Below are 18,565 nucleotides of genomic sequence, written 5' to 3'. Positions count from 1 at the left end.
GTGAGAGAGAGAGAGAGAGAGAGAGAGAGAGAGAGAGAGAGAGACAGAGATAGACAGAGCATCACGGTACACGGTACACATATGGCCATTAGAGGACAATGTGTAAGCCCTTCTTTCCTTCTCTTCCTCTCTCCCTCCTTTCCTCCCTCCCTCCCTCCCTCCCTCCCTCTCTCCTTTCTTCCTTCCATTTCTGAGACAGGTTTTTTTTTTTTTTTGTTAGCCTGGGCTGACTTGAACTTATGACCTTCTCACCACAGAGCCAGGGATTAAGCTGTGTATCACCAAGCTTGACTGTTCTTAAGAAAAAAAAAAAATCAAAACTCTCCTCATCTCTACCATTCTCTCCAGTTTCTCAAAAGATTCAGTGTCCTGAACTGTAATTTGATTAGGCCCAAGTCTCTAACCTCATATAAAGAGCTGTTTAGCTACCTCTTTACCTGGCTTGAACTTTTATTTTCCTTCCACCTCTTGCCCATTATTTCAGGCTCAAGATTCCTTCTGATATAATATATCAAAGCAAAATTAAGAGTCTCACCTGTTTGTTTGCTTTCTGTCATTGCCTCAGGTGATGGAGATATCACTTTTCACTTTCTTTGAAAACTAAAAATGAGCTATAACAAACAAAAATGAAGGAAAGGAAAAAAAGAGAGAGCAAGCAAAAGACCATTTTTGTATTTGTAACAAGCTGTGGACTCTCCACAAACTTGTGGAAGTGTGTGACAATTGTTTGTTTTTTACTGTTCTCTGTCCCCTCATTGTGTGGACTTACCTAAAATAAAACAAAACAAAATGAAAGCAAAGCAAACAGGACCACAGCAGGGACTCACTTTGCTGCAGTTAGATGTAATTTTAGCCACTGCCTGTCTTAGTCTTATATTCTTAAAAACATTTTGTTATGCTTAGTCTTTAGTGTGTGTGTGTGGGGGGGGGGCAGAGAGAGAGAAAAACACAGGTCATGTGGTATGCATACAGAAGAAGGAGGACAACTAACTAACTTGTGGGAGTTGTTTCTCTCCTTCTGCCATGTTGGCTCCAGGAGAGAACTCAGGTCAGTATTAGGATTGTCAGCAAATGCTTCAACCCACTGGGCTATCGCCAGCCTTAATTTATTTGTATCTTAGCCTTGTGAAATAAAAAAATCTGCTTTGGTGTTATTTTCCAGGAGTCTTATGTATTCTGAGCCAATCTGCCAGGGTTGGTGACGAATGAGGAGACACCAACATTCTTCTCTCTTTGTCCCAGTCAGTGTTGCGTTGCTATAGCAGAGCATGCAAGGCTAATCAGGCTGTAAGGAAAATGAGTGTGTCATTCATATTTCTGGAAGGGGGGGGTCCAAAGCCAAGGGCCTCACATCTGCATCATCTTTGGACAGAAGGAGAAAGGCAAAGAGACTGACTGACCTTGCAGCCTTAAACACTTTTAAAGCTAGCACTAATGTGCCCATGCCAACAGAGTCCTCAAGACCCAAACATGCCCCATCAGGCTCCACCACCCCACATCATTGCATTTGGGCATCAAGTTTCCAATGCATGCACTCTAGAGTCGTGTTCAAGCTACGACACTTTTCAACTTGGTTCAGCATATTTTGGTAATGGATGGCTGCAAATCAAAGTGTGGCCTTTATAGTGTACAATAGAAGACAATAGCCACATCTTTTGTTCACAAGGCACTGATTTAAACTGAAGTGAAAGCCATTCATATGCGAAGCATGAAATAGGAATCAACTACTTACGATAACAACAGAATAATCATGGCTGCAGCTAGATGCACGGCTTCTAATTTAACCTTTTTCTTGGCCTCTTCAGTTCTGAGTTCTGACAGTTCTGTGATGTGCTGGTCACTAATTTCCATCTCTCTAGCAATGGCTTTTCCTCAGAGCCTCCGCCACATGAGTCTGCAGACTGGAGACAGGAGAAGTGTGGAGTTTCATGCTTTGGATAGACCTCTTCTGTTTTGGTAGTGATGTCCTCGCGTCTGTGTCCCTCATGTATCTAGGTGTCGGGACAGGTGACTCTTGCAGGGAGGGGTGCTGTGCCATATGCACCTGAAATCCATATGCACAGCACAGTCTATACAGCTTGCAGAGGCTGTTCTATACAGCTTGGCCTGTGTGGACACACTCACTTTTTATTGCTAGTTTTGATTTGCTTGGAAGTTGTGTTCAGAAAGTTCCATGGCCTCCCGGAAAAACCAGACACCGTAAAAAAAAAAACAAAAACAAAAAAAAACGAAACTAGGTTATTTACAAATCCCGAAGGTCGGTAACACAGTGAATTGTCTTGCAATGCTAAAATCCTTTCCCCCAAATCAATAATTTAAGCAGTCGATGACTGTCTTTAAAAAGTCATGTGTATATGCAGGTTCATCCTTGTCTCACAGTAAAATGTCCTGACGGGCTCATGTGCAGAATACTTGTCCCCAGCTGGTGCTGCTCCCTTGGGAGGTGGTGGCAACTTTAGGAGGAGGGGGTCTAACCAGAGGAATAGTCATGGGGTATCTCCGTGAAAGGTATACCTGTCTGTCTTAGTCACTTTTCTATTGCGATAACACACCATGACCATCCTTACTAAAGAAAAAGCTTAATTTGGCTTATGTTCCAGAGGGTTAGAGATTATGGTGAAGAGTCACAGCAGCGAAAGCTCACACATCCACAAGCAGGAGGAAGAACAGAGCACACTGGGAACAGTCCCAGGCTTTTGAAACCTCAAAGCCTGCCCCCACAGTGACACACCTCTTCCAACAAGGCCAAACCTCCTCCAACAAGGCCACACCTCCTAATCCTTACCACATAGTTCCAGCAACTGGGAACCAAGTATTCAACTATATGAGCCTCTGGGTTCATTCTCATTTAAACCACCACTCTATCCACGGCCCCTTCCTCTCTCTCTGACTACAGCCTACCAGGAGGAAAACAGTCTCCCGCTCACGATCTTTCACCATGGTGTTCTTCTTCGTGGTGGCCCCAGGAACAATGGAGCCAGCTGACCTGGAAATAAAGCCTCTGGTGCCATGAACTACAACAGCCTTCCTCCATTTAGCCATTTCTCTCTGATATTTGGTCACAGGAATGAAGAAGTTGAACAAAGTCTCAGATATCAAATAAAAGTTTTCCAGGTGTGGTGGCACTCAGGAGCACTCAGGAGGCAGAGGCAGGTGGATCTCTGTGAGTTCAAGGCCAGGCTGGTCTACATAGCCAATTCCAGGCCAGTCAGAGCTACATCGTGAGACTCTGAAAAACTTTTTTTCCCCAAAACTTTCACCAAGTAGTCACAGCTAAACTTTAACCCGTTTTAGACCTCAGTGGCCTTTAGCAACAGGATCTCACTCTACTCTTTTCAAGTAGGACTCTGTTCTCAAGAAGTTTACATAAAGCCAGTGGTGGTACACACCTTTAATATCAGCACTCAGAGGTAGAGGCAGGTGGATATCTGAGTTTGGGACCAGCCTGGTCTACAGAGTGAGTTCCAGGATAGGCTATACGGGGAAACCCTGTCTCAAAAAACAAAAGACAAACAAAGAAGTTTATAGAAAGCCCTTACCATCCCTTCTTCAGAGCTGTCTGGCTGTTCCCTCTTCTCCTCCATCCCCCATTCCATTAAAAGTGTAAGTTTGATGTGAAGTTTGATTTTCCATCAGGACGACCTGGATCCTGAAACACCAACCTCGTGCTGGAAATGTGGGTAGGGTCTGGGTGCTTCGGATGAAGTAGGATACTATCTCCAGAAGCTAGGGAATGTACTGGATTCCCCGCAAGAGGACAAATCTTTCAACAGCCGATTAGGTCCACAGAACAGGTCATACGGAGCAGAGCAATAATGCTCTGAACACCCAGACACCCACGACCGAACGCCTCATGACCTCTAGCCCCTCCTCAAGCACAAGTAGGAACTGTTTTAAAGTCAGTCAGCCAGGCACTTGGAGGCTCTTCCTCCCCCCCCATCTGTCTTCAAATACACCTTTGATGAGGTTCCGATGAGGTCTTCAGGTACCCCTCACCTCCCCCGCAATAATCAGCTTGGTTTGAAAAGTAATGCCAGGCAGAAAGGAGTTCAGCATTTTTTTTTTCCTGTGCTATTTTAAAATACTTTTCTCATTTCTTCTCTCACCCAAATCCTGCCAGTCTTGAGATACAGATACTGATTTTTCACAGACAGAAGGTGAAATGTCTCAAAGATCAGAGAGGCTAAATTACGTGACCCAGGCTATTCACCAAGAAATCATGATGCAGTTAAGCAATGCGAGCTTCCGTCTAAACTGGAGGGTCTTTTGCTGTTTCTTGATCTAAGTCAGTCTCACAGATTAGAATCCTAATTTAGTCAAACCTTTAGGTGCTTTCAGCTCTGGCACATGTGTGGGTAATCTGCCTGCTCCTGTGTCTTCAGAAAGCGTGCTTTGGGCCTCCTGCTTCCTGGCTGTCTCCTTTGCCAGGAGTGAGACCTCAGTGTCTTCTGCCTGCTCTCGGGTGCTCTCTACTCAGAAGAGGGAAAGCTCTCAGAACTAACCTCATTTGTTCCCAATCCTGGCCCCACCACATAACCACAAATGCAAACAATTCCAGGTAATAGTTTCTGCTGCTTTCCTCCGACTGTTCTGGCCTTCAGAAGGGCACTGGAAAGCCATATAGTAATGAACATAATAGCAGCACCATCAAAGTTGAGCCCAAACAGTTTATCTAAACCTAGGTGTCAACTCTAACACATCTGCTTTCCTCCCTTCAGTCCTCGAACACGGGGAAAGTGTGGCCTGTTAAGAGGAGCTGTGTAGCTTGCTCACGACCACACAGCCAAGACATGAGCCTAGTCTTGCACGAAGGAGGAAAATTATCTCACTGATTGCTGTTCGGTCTTTTCCTGTGATCACTACTCCCCATATTTATTAGTTATTTTAAGAAGTTTCAAATCTCTGAAAAGCTGAAAGGCTGGAAGGGTCTTGATGCACCCTTCATTCACACCTACTAATTTTTAGAACTTGGTTACACTGCTGTTGAATAGTTTACACGGCGAAGGGAGACCCTTGTCTCCTTCTAGGATGTAAGGGGGAGCAGAAGTCTCCTTATGTGCACATGTTTGGCTCTGATGGTCCAAGTCCTTACCTCTGGGAGTATCATGAGTCAGGGCTGAAGGGAAAAGATCTCAGATAGCAGGCAAGACACACAGTTCACGCTGCTTTTCTTTTAAAAAGCTGCACACACTGGGGATACACAGAGTCTGAACCACCAACCAGAGAGCATGCCTGGGCTGGACCTAGACCGCCTACACAAAGGTAGCAGACAGTTAGCTTAGTCAACATGCGGGTCCCCTGACAATGGGAGTAGGGGCTCTCTGACTCTGTTACCTGCCGTTGGATCCCTCCCCCCTAGCTGGGCTGCCTTGTCTGGCCCCAGTGGGAGAGATGCGCTTAGCTCTGCTGTGACTTGAGGTGCCAGGGCGGGATGGTAACCCTTGGGGGCCTCCCCTTTCTGAGAAGAAGGAGAGGGAGTGTGGTGGAGGGGGTGTGACAGTGGGACTAGGAGGAGAGGAGGGGGGCTGGGATCAGGCTGTAACGTGATTAAACAAGTAAATAATAAAAACGTTTTAAAAAGCCGAACACTCGGATACATGCGCGCGCGCGCGCGCACACACACACACACACACACACACACACACACACACGCTATTTCATTGTGTGCATTTGAGTGTTGTATATACACACAGACATATAAACATTGTAGTGTCGCCTCAGATAATCCCAATAACAATGCAGCAGCTCCTGCTCACGGGAAGTTTTGCTCCAAGGTTTCAATTACTCACCAAGGCCAGTCTGCATCATTGTTAATGTCACCACAAGAAAGGTGAGCCTGCACTCTCAGCAGCTGGAAGGCAAAAGGAACATGCTTTCGAGGCTAGATTGGCCTACATGGCAAAGCCCTATCTTCAAAACAATATTTTTTTTTTAAAGGAAAGAAGCACAGTCCTATAAAATGGCAGTATTTTGTGTGAGAGGTCACGTTCACATACTTTATCACGTGTTACGGTAAATTATTCTAGTTCCTGCTTGGTCGCTGAGCTAACCAATTTTATGTCAACTTGGCACAAGCTAAAGGCATATGGGAAGAGGGATCCCAACTAAGAAAATGCTCCCAATAGATTGGCCTATACTGGGGGCATTTTCCTGATTAATGATTTCTACGGGAGGACCCAGCTCCCTGTGGGAGGGGTCACCACCGGGCAGGCAGTCCTGTGTTCTGTAACAAGGAGGATGAGTTGGGTGGTGGTGGCAGACAAGCACTTGGGAGGCAGAGGCAGGCCTCTGAGTTTGAAATCAGCCTGGTCTACAGAGAGAGTTCCAGGACACCCAGAACTACACAGGGGAACCCTGTCTCAGAAAGCAAAAGCAAAAGCAAAAGCAAAAGCAAAAGCAAAAGCAAAAGCAAAAGCAAAAGCAAAAAAAAACCAAAAAACAAAAAAAAAAAAAAAAAAAAAAAAAAAAAAAAAAAAAAAAAAAAAAAACAGAAAGAAAGCAGGCAGAGCAAGCTACAAGGAGCAAGCCAGTAAACAGTGTTTCTGCATCCATTCCTGTCTCTAGGTTTCTGCCCCAACTTCCTTTAAACTGTGACTTGGAAGTGTAAGCAAAATAAACCCTTTCCTCCCCAAGTTGCTTTTGGTTATGGTGTTTTTAGCACAATAGAAACCCTCAGACAGTTATCATTGAACTTGTCTTAGCCTTATTTATTACTTAAATATGGCATGTGTGCATAGGAAAACACATGATTTAGGGGTTGATATTACCTTGTGCTTTTTGCCATTTCCTGGGCTCTTGGATGTATCTCGGTGAATAAACGGAGCCTCCTTCAGTGCTGACAACAGCACGGCAGTGTGTCGCGAGGGTGAAGGGTGCCGCAAGTGCCAGGCAGTCTTTGAGTGTTATGCAGACAGCATCTCACTGAATTCTCACCTCTCCTAAGGATGTGTTTACAGTAGCACACTCAGTTCTCACAGCTTCTAAGTGCTGCCTGAGCGGTCTCGCCGCACCTCTGTGAAGCAGAACCCATCACTTTCAGATGAAGAAACGGAAGAGGATTAGACAACCCACTGGTGTTCCCTTAGCAAGGAGCAGCTGTGCCCGGACTTGGAAGCCAGGCCTCAGAGTGAGTATAATAGGCAGAGCCTTGGAGCAGCCCCTGGCTCACAGCTACAAAGGAAGGTTACAACTACATTTATACTCACGAATATTTAAAAGTCCATAAAGACGACGACAACAAAGATGCGGGCATTTTTAAAGAAAGGAACCATGTGTATTTTACATTTGGTTAACAGCACAGCTGCTACACAAATGAGATGACCAGCTCTTCCAGAATATACAGCAACTGTCTCTACTTTTGCAGCTCCAGGTTTAGAAGATTTACGGTAAAGCTATGTTTCCAAGGAAGTCAGGACCAGAAAGCCTGACTTCTGCAGGCAGTTTTGGGTCATCGCTTTCCATCCATTGCAGTGGCTTCCGTTTTCTCCAATGGTTATCACGAAAAGACTCCAAAAAGGCTGTTTCTCTGCTTACCCTGTCCCTCTGGTGTTCGGTGGTATTGCTGGCAGGCAAGGTTAAAATGAACTGGTCACCTCAGAGCCATGGAAAACATGGAGCCAGGGCTTAGTCAGGCCCCCTATTTTCGCTGCGAAAGGGGACTGGACTGGGTCCCTGTGTGCCAGAAGTGTGAAACCTGTGTCTTAGCGTGGAAGATCTTTGCCACCAAAGAGTGGTTCCAGAGGGTCAGTGACACATTGCAGAGGAGGTTTCTAGTCAGCGTCCTGGGGCAGTTCAACAGCCTGTTCCTGTTACACTACTTCCAGAGACTCCTCCAGCCCACCCAGGGGAAGGACTTCGTCTCTAACAGGTCCCGGATCAAGATCGGCAGGCGGGAGGGGAAGAAGGAGCGGGTGGTGAAGTCCTCCCTGAACCAGGTGTTGGATAGAACGGCGGCGGAGCAGAAGATGAAGGACATCCTGGTCTGGTTCAGCAACAGCACCCCCCGGACCAAGGCAAATTACACTCTCCTGCTGCTGCAGATGTGCGACTCAAAGCTACTGCTCACTGCCGCTGATGTGGTCAGGGTCCTGTTCATAAAGGAGTGGAACAATATCTCAGGTGAGAGCCGAGGCCCCAGGGACCCCAACACAGCTGTGTAAGGGAGGGGAGCAGACGGGCTTGGGAGGGTAGGAGGAGGTCTGCCCAGGGTTCCGGTACGGGTCTGTGAACCTGGCCCAGCGGCTGGTCTGAGGTGGTGTCAAGCTGTCTCCTTCTGGCTATGCAGACATCGCTGGACCTTGCTGGGAACCTTCTCCGTCCTTGGTATCGACAAGGAAGTCTTGGAAGCGTTTGTGTGGTTGGTTCTGGGAAGCAAAGGAAACCAGGAGAGAGACAGAGACCAGACTTGTGATGAGGAGGGGTCAGGAGGTGTACAAGAGAAGGCTTAGCCAGTGATGGGAGAACAGTGGGAGCGGTGGTCTCTTGGGAGAGTTTTGGCGTTTGAGCTCTTGAAGGAGGGTAATTCCTGTCCCCAAAGGCTATTTGAGGAATGGTCATACTTATGGACTAATGGACCCCTCCCCCACCCTTACATTCAGGATCTGCTTTTCTAGGCTGGCCTAGAAACCTGAGATCTTTCTTCCTCAGTCTCCCAAGTGCTGGGATTCCACGCATGCACTCTACACCACTTGGAAGGAATTTCAAAGCTAGATGACCTAGGGTGCAATTAGATCCTTATGTAAGAAATAAACTGGTTTTTAATTTTTTTTTAAGAAAGTTGTTTCTTTAGTCGCACCATGTAAATGTCTGGTACCCGAGGAGTCCAAAAGAGGGAGCCAGATCCCCTAGAACTGGAGTTACAAACGGTTCTGGGCTGCCACGCGGGTGTGAGGAATCAACCCTGTGTCCTCTGCAAGAGCAACCAACTCTGTGAGCAACTTGAGCCATCTGTCCAGCCCTCTCTCTGTGTCTTTGGCGTCAAGACTATGATAATAAAGGGTGAGACGGCTGTGAACAAGCTGTGAAGAATCCAAGGGCGTTAAAACCTAGGGGTGCGGCTCCCTAAGTTTATAACAAAGAAACCAAAATCTGGGGAACCCGAGCCCTGGGGCTTGGTCATCCAGCAGGGCAGCAGAGAGAAAGCATCTGCCCCCAGTGGCCTCCACTGCGCTGTGCGCTACTGGGCAACGCACGGGCCACGCTCACAGCTCGGCTTCTATGGCTCCACACCAGCTGTAGGAATTGGCGGTTTATCCTGGGGGTTGTCTAAGCCCAGTTCCAGAGTGCATTAAGGTTCTCTGTAGGAGAGCATCTCTCTGGAAACGTTAAAAGTTTTGGGGCTGGAGGGACAGTTGAGCAGTGAAGGCAAGGTTCTGCTTTGCAGATGGCCCACACTGGGCAGGTCACAACCCCCAGCTCCAGGTGCCCGATGCCCTCTTTTGAACTCCCAAGGGCACAAGCATGCAAGTGTACACATCTCCTCACCGACACATTATTAAAAATAATAAAAATAAATAGGTTTTTAGAGTTAAGATTTCTAATCTGGATACGAGGGCAGTTCTACAGTGAAGGAAGTCAGCAAGAGCTTCGGAGAGAGGCCCTTCCTGCAGCTCCTTCCATGGCCGCACCACCGTCTCCTTAGGCACAGAGGGATGACAAGATTTGCAGCATAGATTTGCTGGCAGAGCCTCAGTGGAGGCTTTCTGAGATTTTCACCAGGACACTTGGAGGCCTTGAATAAAAACAGCAAGCCTCTCATGTCTTTTGTATGTATGTACCTCTGTGTGTGTGTATGGGGGGGGGCATGTGAGGCATTGATTCCAAGACCTCAAGATCCATAGATGCTCAAGTTCTCTTTACTATAAAATAATCTAATAGTTGCACAGAACCTATGCGACCCTTCCAGATATGTTAAATGGCCCCTGGTTCATTTATAAAACCAACTGCAGGCCCAACGCTGCGGCAGCCGCTATGTTGTCCTCTCCAGAGACCAGTGACAAAAACTCTGTGTTTGTCTGTTGCAGATGTGGGTTTCTTATTTTTATTTTCGATTTGACCTGAGACATGCAGGAAACTGACTATACTTAAACAAAGTGAGGAAAGATCAGACCTTCTCTCTCTGCTCCATTTTCCTCTGCATATCTACTTCAAGAGCAAACTTGTCTGTTTTTTTTGTTCTTCAGGCCTTTACCAAGGCTCCTCTGACATAATGTTTTTCCCTGAGAAAAGCTACAACTCTACATTCGACACCTCGTATGTCTACTGGGAAGCCAGACCGAAACCCATGTCATTCCCGATGTCCAAACTTTCATCCAATAAAATAGGGGCTGAAAGTGCGCACAAGGAAAAATTTGCTGCTGGTAAGTCAGGCTCTTTTAAGAAATCCGACATTGCGTCAGATGAGTTCATGGTTCACCCTATGGCTTTTTTTTTTTTTTTTTTTTGGTGGGTCTTTTGTGACTTGATGGCATCCTATGTCGATAGTCTGACTTAAGTTTTCTTCTTTTACCTTTTAATGGTGATCGGGTAGTAAATGCATTTTGCTGTTGCTTTTTTTGAGTCAGTCTTAATATCTGTCCCAGATGGCCTTGAACTCACAATGCTCCTTGACTCACCCTCCTGTCACAGTCAAAACATTAGTTTTACTTACGATGACTTTTTCAGGACGTGACTTCGTGTGAAGTCAAAGAGCTCCTGTAGATGAAGTTGGGAAATCTCAGTGGGGTTGGAGGCCCTGGCAAGGCCAGAGTCACCGGGGATGTCAAATGTCAGAAACTAACCTTCACTCAGCATTACGCGTTGAGCTCTTGGGTTCTCCCTCCCTCCTGCCCCTCCCCCCCCCACCCCATTTAACTCTCAAAGCTGTTAAGGGGAGAAGGAGAAAAACTTGTCAGTATTAATTACCACATGCTTCCATCTCCATGGTATCAGTAAGAGACTCCTGAAAATGGAGATCAGAAAGGAACCTTCTAGAGTTTTTTCCTCCTTCTATCCTAGGCCAGTGTGCCTGCCTCCTGCCCTCTGAGCTCTGGCATGGTACATAATGGCCCTCTGGAGTTCAGCCCAGTGATGGATTTTTGAAGCACTGGAGCCAGTTTTGTGAGGGAAAGTGGGGAAATATAAGAAAGAAATAAAAATGCAAGGACGTGACTGCTCCTCAGCATTATGGTGGAGGAGAAAGTTTGTCGTGGATATGGGGTAGAGCATAGTCGGACGCAGGGACATCTGGGAGAGTGGACATGACCCTGAGCTGGGCCACATGAGGAGAGAAGGGAGGGCAGAGGACTTGTGGGGAGAGAAGCCCAGCTGGAGACCTGGGCTTCCAGCTATCAGCCTGGGTATGCCAGCTGAGGGATCTGTAACAGGTAGACTGAGGGATGCTGGGAGAATGCGGTGGCCAGAGTCTGCTTTGATACGCTGATGGACGCCTCAGTCAGCCAGTTGTCCCAGGTCTGAGACCTGGCACAGGAGAAAGTGGCTCCCCATCGGAAGACCTTCCCAAGCTGGTCTTCGAAGGAAGGCAGACACATGTCCTCACAGGTCACCTGTCCAGGTCGGCCTGGAATTTGCTATGTTGCCGACTCTGGGTTTTGGCCTGCGGCTCTTGCCTGCGCCTCTCAGGCTGTAGTTCCAGGCGTGCAGCCCCACGCAGCTAGGGATCCGTTCTGTGAAATGCACTGTCCATTGGTTCTGCCATGTGTGACCATCAAAAAGTACTCTTCCGTACACTTGGGACGCACAGCCTCCCTACACCCAGGCTGGGTCACACGCGCTGTCTGTCATTGTTTGAGACACTGTGTGATCCACGGCAGTCCATGGAATAAGCATGAGAAACACAAAATACCTTTTAAAACGAAAATTCCCAGTTTTAAAGGTATGTAGAATAGCGTGAGAGCCGGTCACGTGACCACCATCTGGCTTCAACAGTGATCAATGTTTGAGCAGTCTCAGTATGTTTGTGACGCTGGTGACTGAACCCAGGGCCTCATACTAGCTAGTAAGTGCTTTGCTATTGAGCTACACCTCTAACTTGGAAATTTTATTTCACTCTCCTTCCCAATTTTTAAATTGTTTCAATTTTTCTCAGTAGGGCATTGTGTGTGTGTGTGTGTGTGTGTAGGTCCTGGATGAGTGCATGTGCAAGCCAGAGGCCAGAGGTTGCCGGCAGGTGTTCTTAACTGATCTCCGTTTGGTTTTTCGAGGCAGGGTCTCTCACTGAACTGGGAGCTCACCTTTTGCTAGGCTGTGAGCCCCAGGGCCCTTCTGTTTCTGCCTCTCCACTGCTCGGATTTCAGGTGTGTACCACTGCACCTGGCTTTTAAGCTGGTGCTCAGGATCAAAACCCAGGTCCTTGTGTTTGCACGGCAAGCACCTTATGGACTGAGCTCTCTCCCTGGCCCTCAGTGGAGCAGCTGACAAGAAATTCAGGCTAAGACGCCATGTCAGTCTCTGAACACGCTCAGCTGAAAAGCACCTGCCTGTTTGGATCAGGAGGTTCTGCTGCAGGCGGGATGGAGGTTGATTAGGATATTCGGTGGCCTAGGGGTAAGCATGGAGTTTTATTCGGGGGCAAGCTTTGCGGTGGATTTGTTTGGGGACTAGCCTTACGACAGATCCGACTCAACCGTCTACCTTTCTCCGTCTCTGCTCCAGCGCAAAAACACAGCAGCTCCTTCCAGTTTATCTCCGAAATGAATAAATACCTGTTTGGAAAAGAGGGCATTTACAAGCTGGCAGAAGACCCGGGCGACCTGCTGCTCAGCCTGGAACAGATCAATGTCCTGTCTTCTGGGTTCAGCAGACATCGGGACTTCATTCGCTACCTGCCTCTCCACCTCTCCAAGTACATTCTAAGTATGCTGGGCAGGGGAGGGGATTCCTCGGACACTTCCCAGCCGGGCCTGGCCCCGGGGGTTTCTGGGTCCATCTTCTTTCTTTTTCTCCCAGGGATGCTGGATAAGAACAGTCTGAACAGGTGCGCCTTTGTGAGCCAGCACTGGGCTGCTCTGACCCAGCAGGTGAAGCAGGACCTGGCCATGAACTCCTTCATTCAGAACCAGATTTCTGTTCTGCAGGTACTTTGGGGCTGAAAGGGGTGTGTCCGGAGACCGGCTCTGTTTCCACACCAAGGCCGGACCTTTGTGTCTCCTTGGTAGCCTCCAAACAGAGCTCCCCACCCATAAGCTGGAGCGCTCGTGCGGCGCAGACCAAGCTCTGGCCACTTAGCCTGTGCAGCGCTGTCTATTAACTAGCGAACGCAGCGCACACAGCAGCCAGAACGCGGCCCTCTGCATTTTCAAGACTGTCGCCTGCTGTGAGCCTCACTGTGATTCCACCGTAGACAGCTCTGGAACCGCGGGACTCCAGGCCCAACCCAATTTAGAGGGGCAGGAAAATCTCCCTCCCGCAAAGGCGAGGGGACCCAGCCTCCAGGCAGCTGATCCTCCGAGCCAGCTCCGAGCTGTGCGCGCTCACGCTTGCAAGGCCTTCGCCCAGCTGGTTTAGGTCCGTAGGAAGTGTGCCCCGACGGGGGGCACCTCTGCCTTTGCTTCTCACCTGAGACCGGGACGCATTTGGCCTTCCCTATCCTCGCTTTGTCCAACACAATCCTGATGTAACTGAGCAGGTCTGGGCCTTCAGCGCTCAAGCACTGTCCACCGTATGGGCGCGCGCGCGCGCGTGCTCGAACTCGTGTGCTCACGTGCTTTAATGGATCCCTGCTTTGGTTCTGTAGCTGCTGTGGATAGCGCGCAGACGCCCCAGTGTGGCCTGTCTTCCTTTGCCCGCACAGGGGTCCTACATGAGGGGGATAGATCCCACCTACGCCAACAAAGTCTCTGTCCCCGTTCCCACGATATCGGACGACGAGAAGCGCATGCGGTCCAAGAATCAGAAGTGGAAACTGAGGGCAAAGGTGGGTGCCGGCGACGCGCCGGCTCAGCGGCTCAGAGCCTCACACTCCTATCGGCCACCGAGGGTGCGCACCCCGCGGGAGGACGTAGGCGCTGGGGAGGCACCAGGCCGGGAGAGACCACTGCGAGCCGGGGGGAGGAGCTCCGTGCCGGGGGTGGGGGTGGGGGAGGCTCCGTGCCCTGGAGCGCTCCTCCGCAGGAGACACAAAGGGAAGAGGCTCGGAGCTTTGCACGTTTACTGTCCAGACGTTGTAGTTGCCCCTAAGACGATTCCATTTCTACCCCTCCCTCTGGGTTGAGGTCCGTTCAGTTGGCACCAAGAGGATATTTAACGAGGAGTGGTTTGATTTGGGTTCCCGTAGGGAGCCTGTGGAGCAGAGATGACTTATGTCGTGTGTGCGCGCGTGTGCGAGTGCGTGTTCAAGTGTGCGTATGCGCACGTGTGTGCAGGCAGAGAACACAGAGGAGGGAGCAGGTAAAGGCCTGTAAAGGATGGTGAGACTGATGAACTCAGAGCCTGCTGCCCTCCCAAAGGCCTGGTAGCGATCCAGCTCTAGCTGATCCTGCCACCGAGGACTGTGCAGTCTGACCCCCCACCCTCAGACAATCTGAATTTTCAGGAGATGGTAGAAATCTGAGTTAATGGGAAATCTCTTGTACTGCCCGCTGTGGGGGTGGCACACACCTGAAGTCTCAGCTGAGGCAGGAGGATGGCCTACAATACACAGTGAGCCCAAGGGCAGCTTGTGCTGGCTCAGAAACAAAGAGAACCACAAAAGGAACCTCTAGCTTTAAACAACAACAACAGCAACAACAAACAAAACAAAACAACACTGATAGCAGCTATTTAAAAGACTTTTTTTTTTTTTAAACAAACTACGTAAACTAAGAAAAGACATTTGTCAACCTTATTTACCTGCAGGCTCTCATCTCTGAGTTCATCTGCTCATTTTGTCAATAAAGAAACGGAGGCCCAGAAAGAACAAGGGCTTCTGTCCAGTTGAGTGACAGAGGCACATGTTAAACACACACACACACACACACACACACACACATACACACACACACACACACACACAAACACACACACATCTTTTCTGAGTTTGTTCTTCTTTTATGTCTAACAAACTTTGTGGGCCCTGGAGATAAGGCAGAAGAATCTCAGGTTCTTCTGAGGCGAGCCTTTCAGGCATCTCTGTGTGGTTAAAGATTAAGAAGAGTCAACAGAGGGAAGAAGGCATCGGAGGAAGAGCCCAGGACACGGAGGAGAGGGCTGCGTGCAAAAGAGACTTCAAAGGGGGATGTCCCCAGGCCTGTCTGATGTCGTAGGCTGCTCTCATGGCAGCCTCACTCTTTCCCACCAGCCTTGCGGGGCTGCTTTCAGCTTTTGGAGGGCTGGGTTGAGGAATGGAACCTCTGTCATCCGTACCAGAAATTTTCATGCCTGGCAGGCTGGAGCCATTCAGAAATTGCGTGGTGAATGGCTCCAGGGAAGGAAGGAGGTAAGAGGGAATAAAGAGAGGGAAGAAGGAAGGAGAGAAGAGGAGAAGCGAAGGGAAGAAGGGAAGCTGAGAGGCAGAGGGAATCATCGCTGTTGAGAGTTCATAAGGCTTGTTCCCCCTCTCTGAGCCTCACATATGTACCTGTCAGGCGATGAGAGCTCTGTGTGAGCAGGCCGTCTACTTTGTGAGTCAGTTGCAAAGACAGTGACGTTCAAGCGTGTGTGACCTCAAATGCACAGAGCGCAGCATAGTTTCACATGTGGCAGAGCATGCCAGTCATGCCCACAGAACCTGTGTCACGGCCTGAAATGTGCCTGACTCCCCCTCAAGCTCTCCAGACCTTCAGATATGGAATCTCTGGAGGTCAATACTCAGCTGAGTACACGTACGCATGCACGCACGCACGCACGCACGCACACATGCACGTACACATCCACTTTAAGAAGGGAAAAATGGGGCGTTGGGTGGTCAGAGGGATGGTGTTTAAAATATGTGGCTGGGCCACACAAAGACTTCCATCCGTGTGTAAGGTGTGAGGGTGAAAGAGCCTGCTCTGTCGTTGGAGTTAGCATCCCTAATACCAGCATTTCCGATTAAAAAGAGCAAGGAGGTAAAAACGAGTTGCTGAAACAATATCGCCCACACATTTGAAGACAGACAGATGGCCAGTACCCTTTCACCACCTGGGTGCTAACGCTGAAAGTAACGTGTGGAATGGCGCCCATACTGCGATGAGGAGCACGGCACCACGGGCTTTTGCGTCTGTGGGAGCACACACAGGACTGAGGGTCGACATTAAATCTACAAACGGGTCAAAAAGACCTTGGCAAGTGTTCAAAGAAACACTTGAACTGGAGGACCCGAGAGCATGAATGAACTCCACCGGACAGGGAAAGACCGCGCAGGACAGTGCTGCAAGCCTCTCGCAACCTGGAGGACGGTGCAGCAAGACCACAGCATTCAAGTGGAAGGGAAGTAAAGCGGGTGCTCCCGCTTCCCCGAGTCTCAGCTTGGGTTTCCCGTCCTAACAGACTCACCTCTACTCCTGCAGATTTCCTGTATGGTCAGAGAATGGTATAACGGGAGTTTCTGGTTTCTTTGGAAGCTCAGTAATGTTGTGTAAACATGTTTTTGTGTTAATCCCAAGAGTGGGATTGTAGTTGGGCTTTAGCCTGTCCACCGCTGGTAAACTGTCTCTTGCGGGGCGTGGCCTTTGCCAGTTGGTAACGCCCTGCCCTGTGCAGCATGGAGAGAGGCGTGGTCTAGGGCTCTCAGGACCTAAATATGAGAGCCCAGAGAGAAAAAGTGTGGCGTGCGCAATGCTGGTGTGCGGCGAGTGGCGGTTTGGAGAGGCCGGAGACCGGGGTGGGCCGGTTTGAAGCAGACAGACAGAGAGAGATGCTTGGGACGCAGCAGCTTGGAGGAGCCTGCTGCCTGTGTTTGCTGTTGATTGGGATAGCCCTAAAAGAACCAATCGACCCCATACAGCCGGGAGAAGTAAAGGGGTCTGTGGACCCTTTCCCCACTAGCCTTCCCTTTCCTACTTAAGGTTGGGGGGGGGGTTGGAAGGGAGAGGCTTTGAGGAACCCCAAATAAAACAGACTTTTAAAACCAGCAACATGGTTGGTGTGTTCTGTGTTACCGGATACCTGGACTGTGAATACACCATCCCCATTTTGTGAGATGGTTGGTCGAGGGCAGCTGTGAGTTGATGTGTGGCCATGCCCACATGAGCTTGCTCGTGAGAGCATGTCTGTGTGAGCATGTTCGTATGAAGTTGCCCATGTGAACCCATTTTCAGCCAAGTTGTACTCCCGGCAACACTTAGAATTCAGCCATGAAAGACCATAGAACCTAAAATTGTGGAAAATTCAGAGGTGAAACATGAATCAGGCCCTTCATCTTAGTGTTTCCTAGTAACTTAAGTGTCTGCTTATAGCCTCTCCCCATGAGCCTCCCCAAATGGTAGCTACGTCCTTGAACGGAAGAGTCCATGGAAGATGGGGATGGGGACAGTGCGTCTAGGATTCTGGGTAAAGTCCGTGATGACTCTGACTCCAACTGTCTCTTCCTTAGAATGATTACAATTTGTACAATGCATACCAGAACCAGGAGACCCAGATGGTTCAGATGGAGGAGAGGAATGTTTTCTGTGGCACCTACAACATCCGCATTCTCTCTGACACGTGAGTACTGGCGGGAGAAGTTAGTGGCCCCTTAGACTTCTCCAGACCTTCACTGACCCTGGAGGCAGTACCCCCTGCCCCCAAGAACCTGTTTGGACAACAAATGTTTAACCTGCACCATTCTCTGTAGCAAGGAACACCTTCATTAGTTTTGGATATTCTGACCAACAAAATTTAGTTCAGGTTACACGCATGATACTTTGGTCCTCTGAAATTTCTCTATTGCCTTATTCCAACTTGAGAACATGATGATTGGGAGGAAAGTCCTATAAATCCCATACAGTGTACGTAGAGAGAAACGCACTCTTGTAACTGAGTCACGGAGGAACAACCACTGCTAAAATTTGTCTTAGGGTTACTTCTGCTGTGATGAAACACCACGAACAGAAGCAATTTGGGGAGGAAAGGGTTTATTTACCTATATATCTTGAACCAGAGTCCATTGAAGGAAGCCAAGGCAGGAACTCAAACTGGGCAGGAGCCTGGAGGCAGGAGCCGATGCAGAGGCCACGGGAGGAGTGCTTCTTACTGGCTTGCTCCTCATGGCTTGCTCAGCCTGCTTTCTTACAGAAACCAGAATCACCAGCCCAGAGGTGTCCCCACCCACACTGGATTGGGCCTTTTCATATCAATCACTAATTAAGGAAAATGCCCTACAGGTTTGCCTACAACCATATCTTATGGAGGCAATTGCAATTGAGCTTCTCTCCTCTTGGATGACTCCAGCTTGTGTCAACTTGACATAAACCAGTGCAATATGGAACTCCAACCTCCAGAATCATGTGTTTAAACACAGCACACACTTGAAAGAAGTGGGGTTATATAATACCGTTTCAGTAACACATTACATCAAAACACTCTGCTATCTACTTTAAATATGGTTATGCCACAGAGGGCCTGTTCTCTTTTTCCCCTTCCTTCCTTCCTTCCTTCCTTCCTTCCTTCCTTCCTTCCTTCCTTCCTTCCT

General features: G+C 48.8%; 1 protein-coding gene across 5 annotated transcripts in view; it reads left to right on the top strand.

The window, feature by feature from the left end:
* The first annotated feature begins 7,429 nt into the window (after nucleotides 1-7,429).
* Fbxw10b (F-box and WD repeat domain containing 10B) overlaps nucleotides 7,430-18,565 on the top strand; it is a 32,271-nt gene continuing 21,135 nt past the window's right edge. For all 5 annotated transcript variants that reach the window (XM_055594232.1, XM_055594231.1, XM_055594230.1 and 2 more), the window contains exons 1-6: nucleotides 7,430-8,118; nucleotides 10,182-10,358; nucleotides 12,652-12,852; nucleotides 12,946-13,073; nucleotides 13,790-13,912; nucleotides 17,489-17,598. In XM_055594232.1, coding sequence (XP_055450207.1) covers nucleotides 7,602-8,118; nucleotides 10,182-10,358; nucleotides 12,652-12,852; nucleotides 12,946-13,073; nucleotides 13,790-13,912; nucleotides 17,489-17,598 — 1,256 coding nt within the window. In that variant the 5' untranslated portion in view covers nucleotides 7,430-7,601. The remainder of the gene's footprint in view (nucleotides 8,119-10,181; nucleotides 10,359-12,651; nucleotides 12,853-12,945; nucleotides 13,074-13,789; nucleotides 13,913-17,488; nucleotides 17,599-18,565) is intronic.

Source organism: Psammomys obesus, unplaced genomic scaffold, assembly GCF_907164565.1.
Source record: "Psammomys obesus unplaced genomic scaffold, mPsaObe1.curated_primary_1811, whole genome shotgun sequence".
In the NCBI taxonomy this organism is placed as follows: domain Eukaryota; kingdom Metazoa; phylum Chordata; class Mammalia; order Rodentia; family Muridae; genus Psammomys; species Psammomys obesus.
This window is presented reverse-complemented; position numbering and strand designations above follow the sequence as displayed.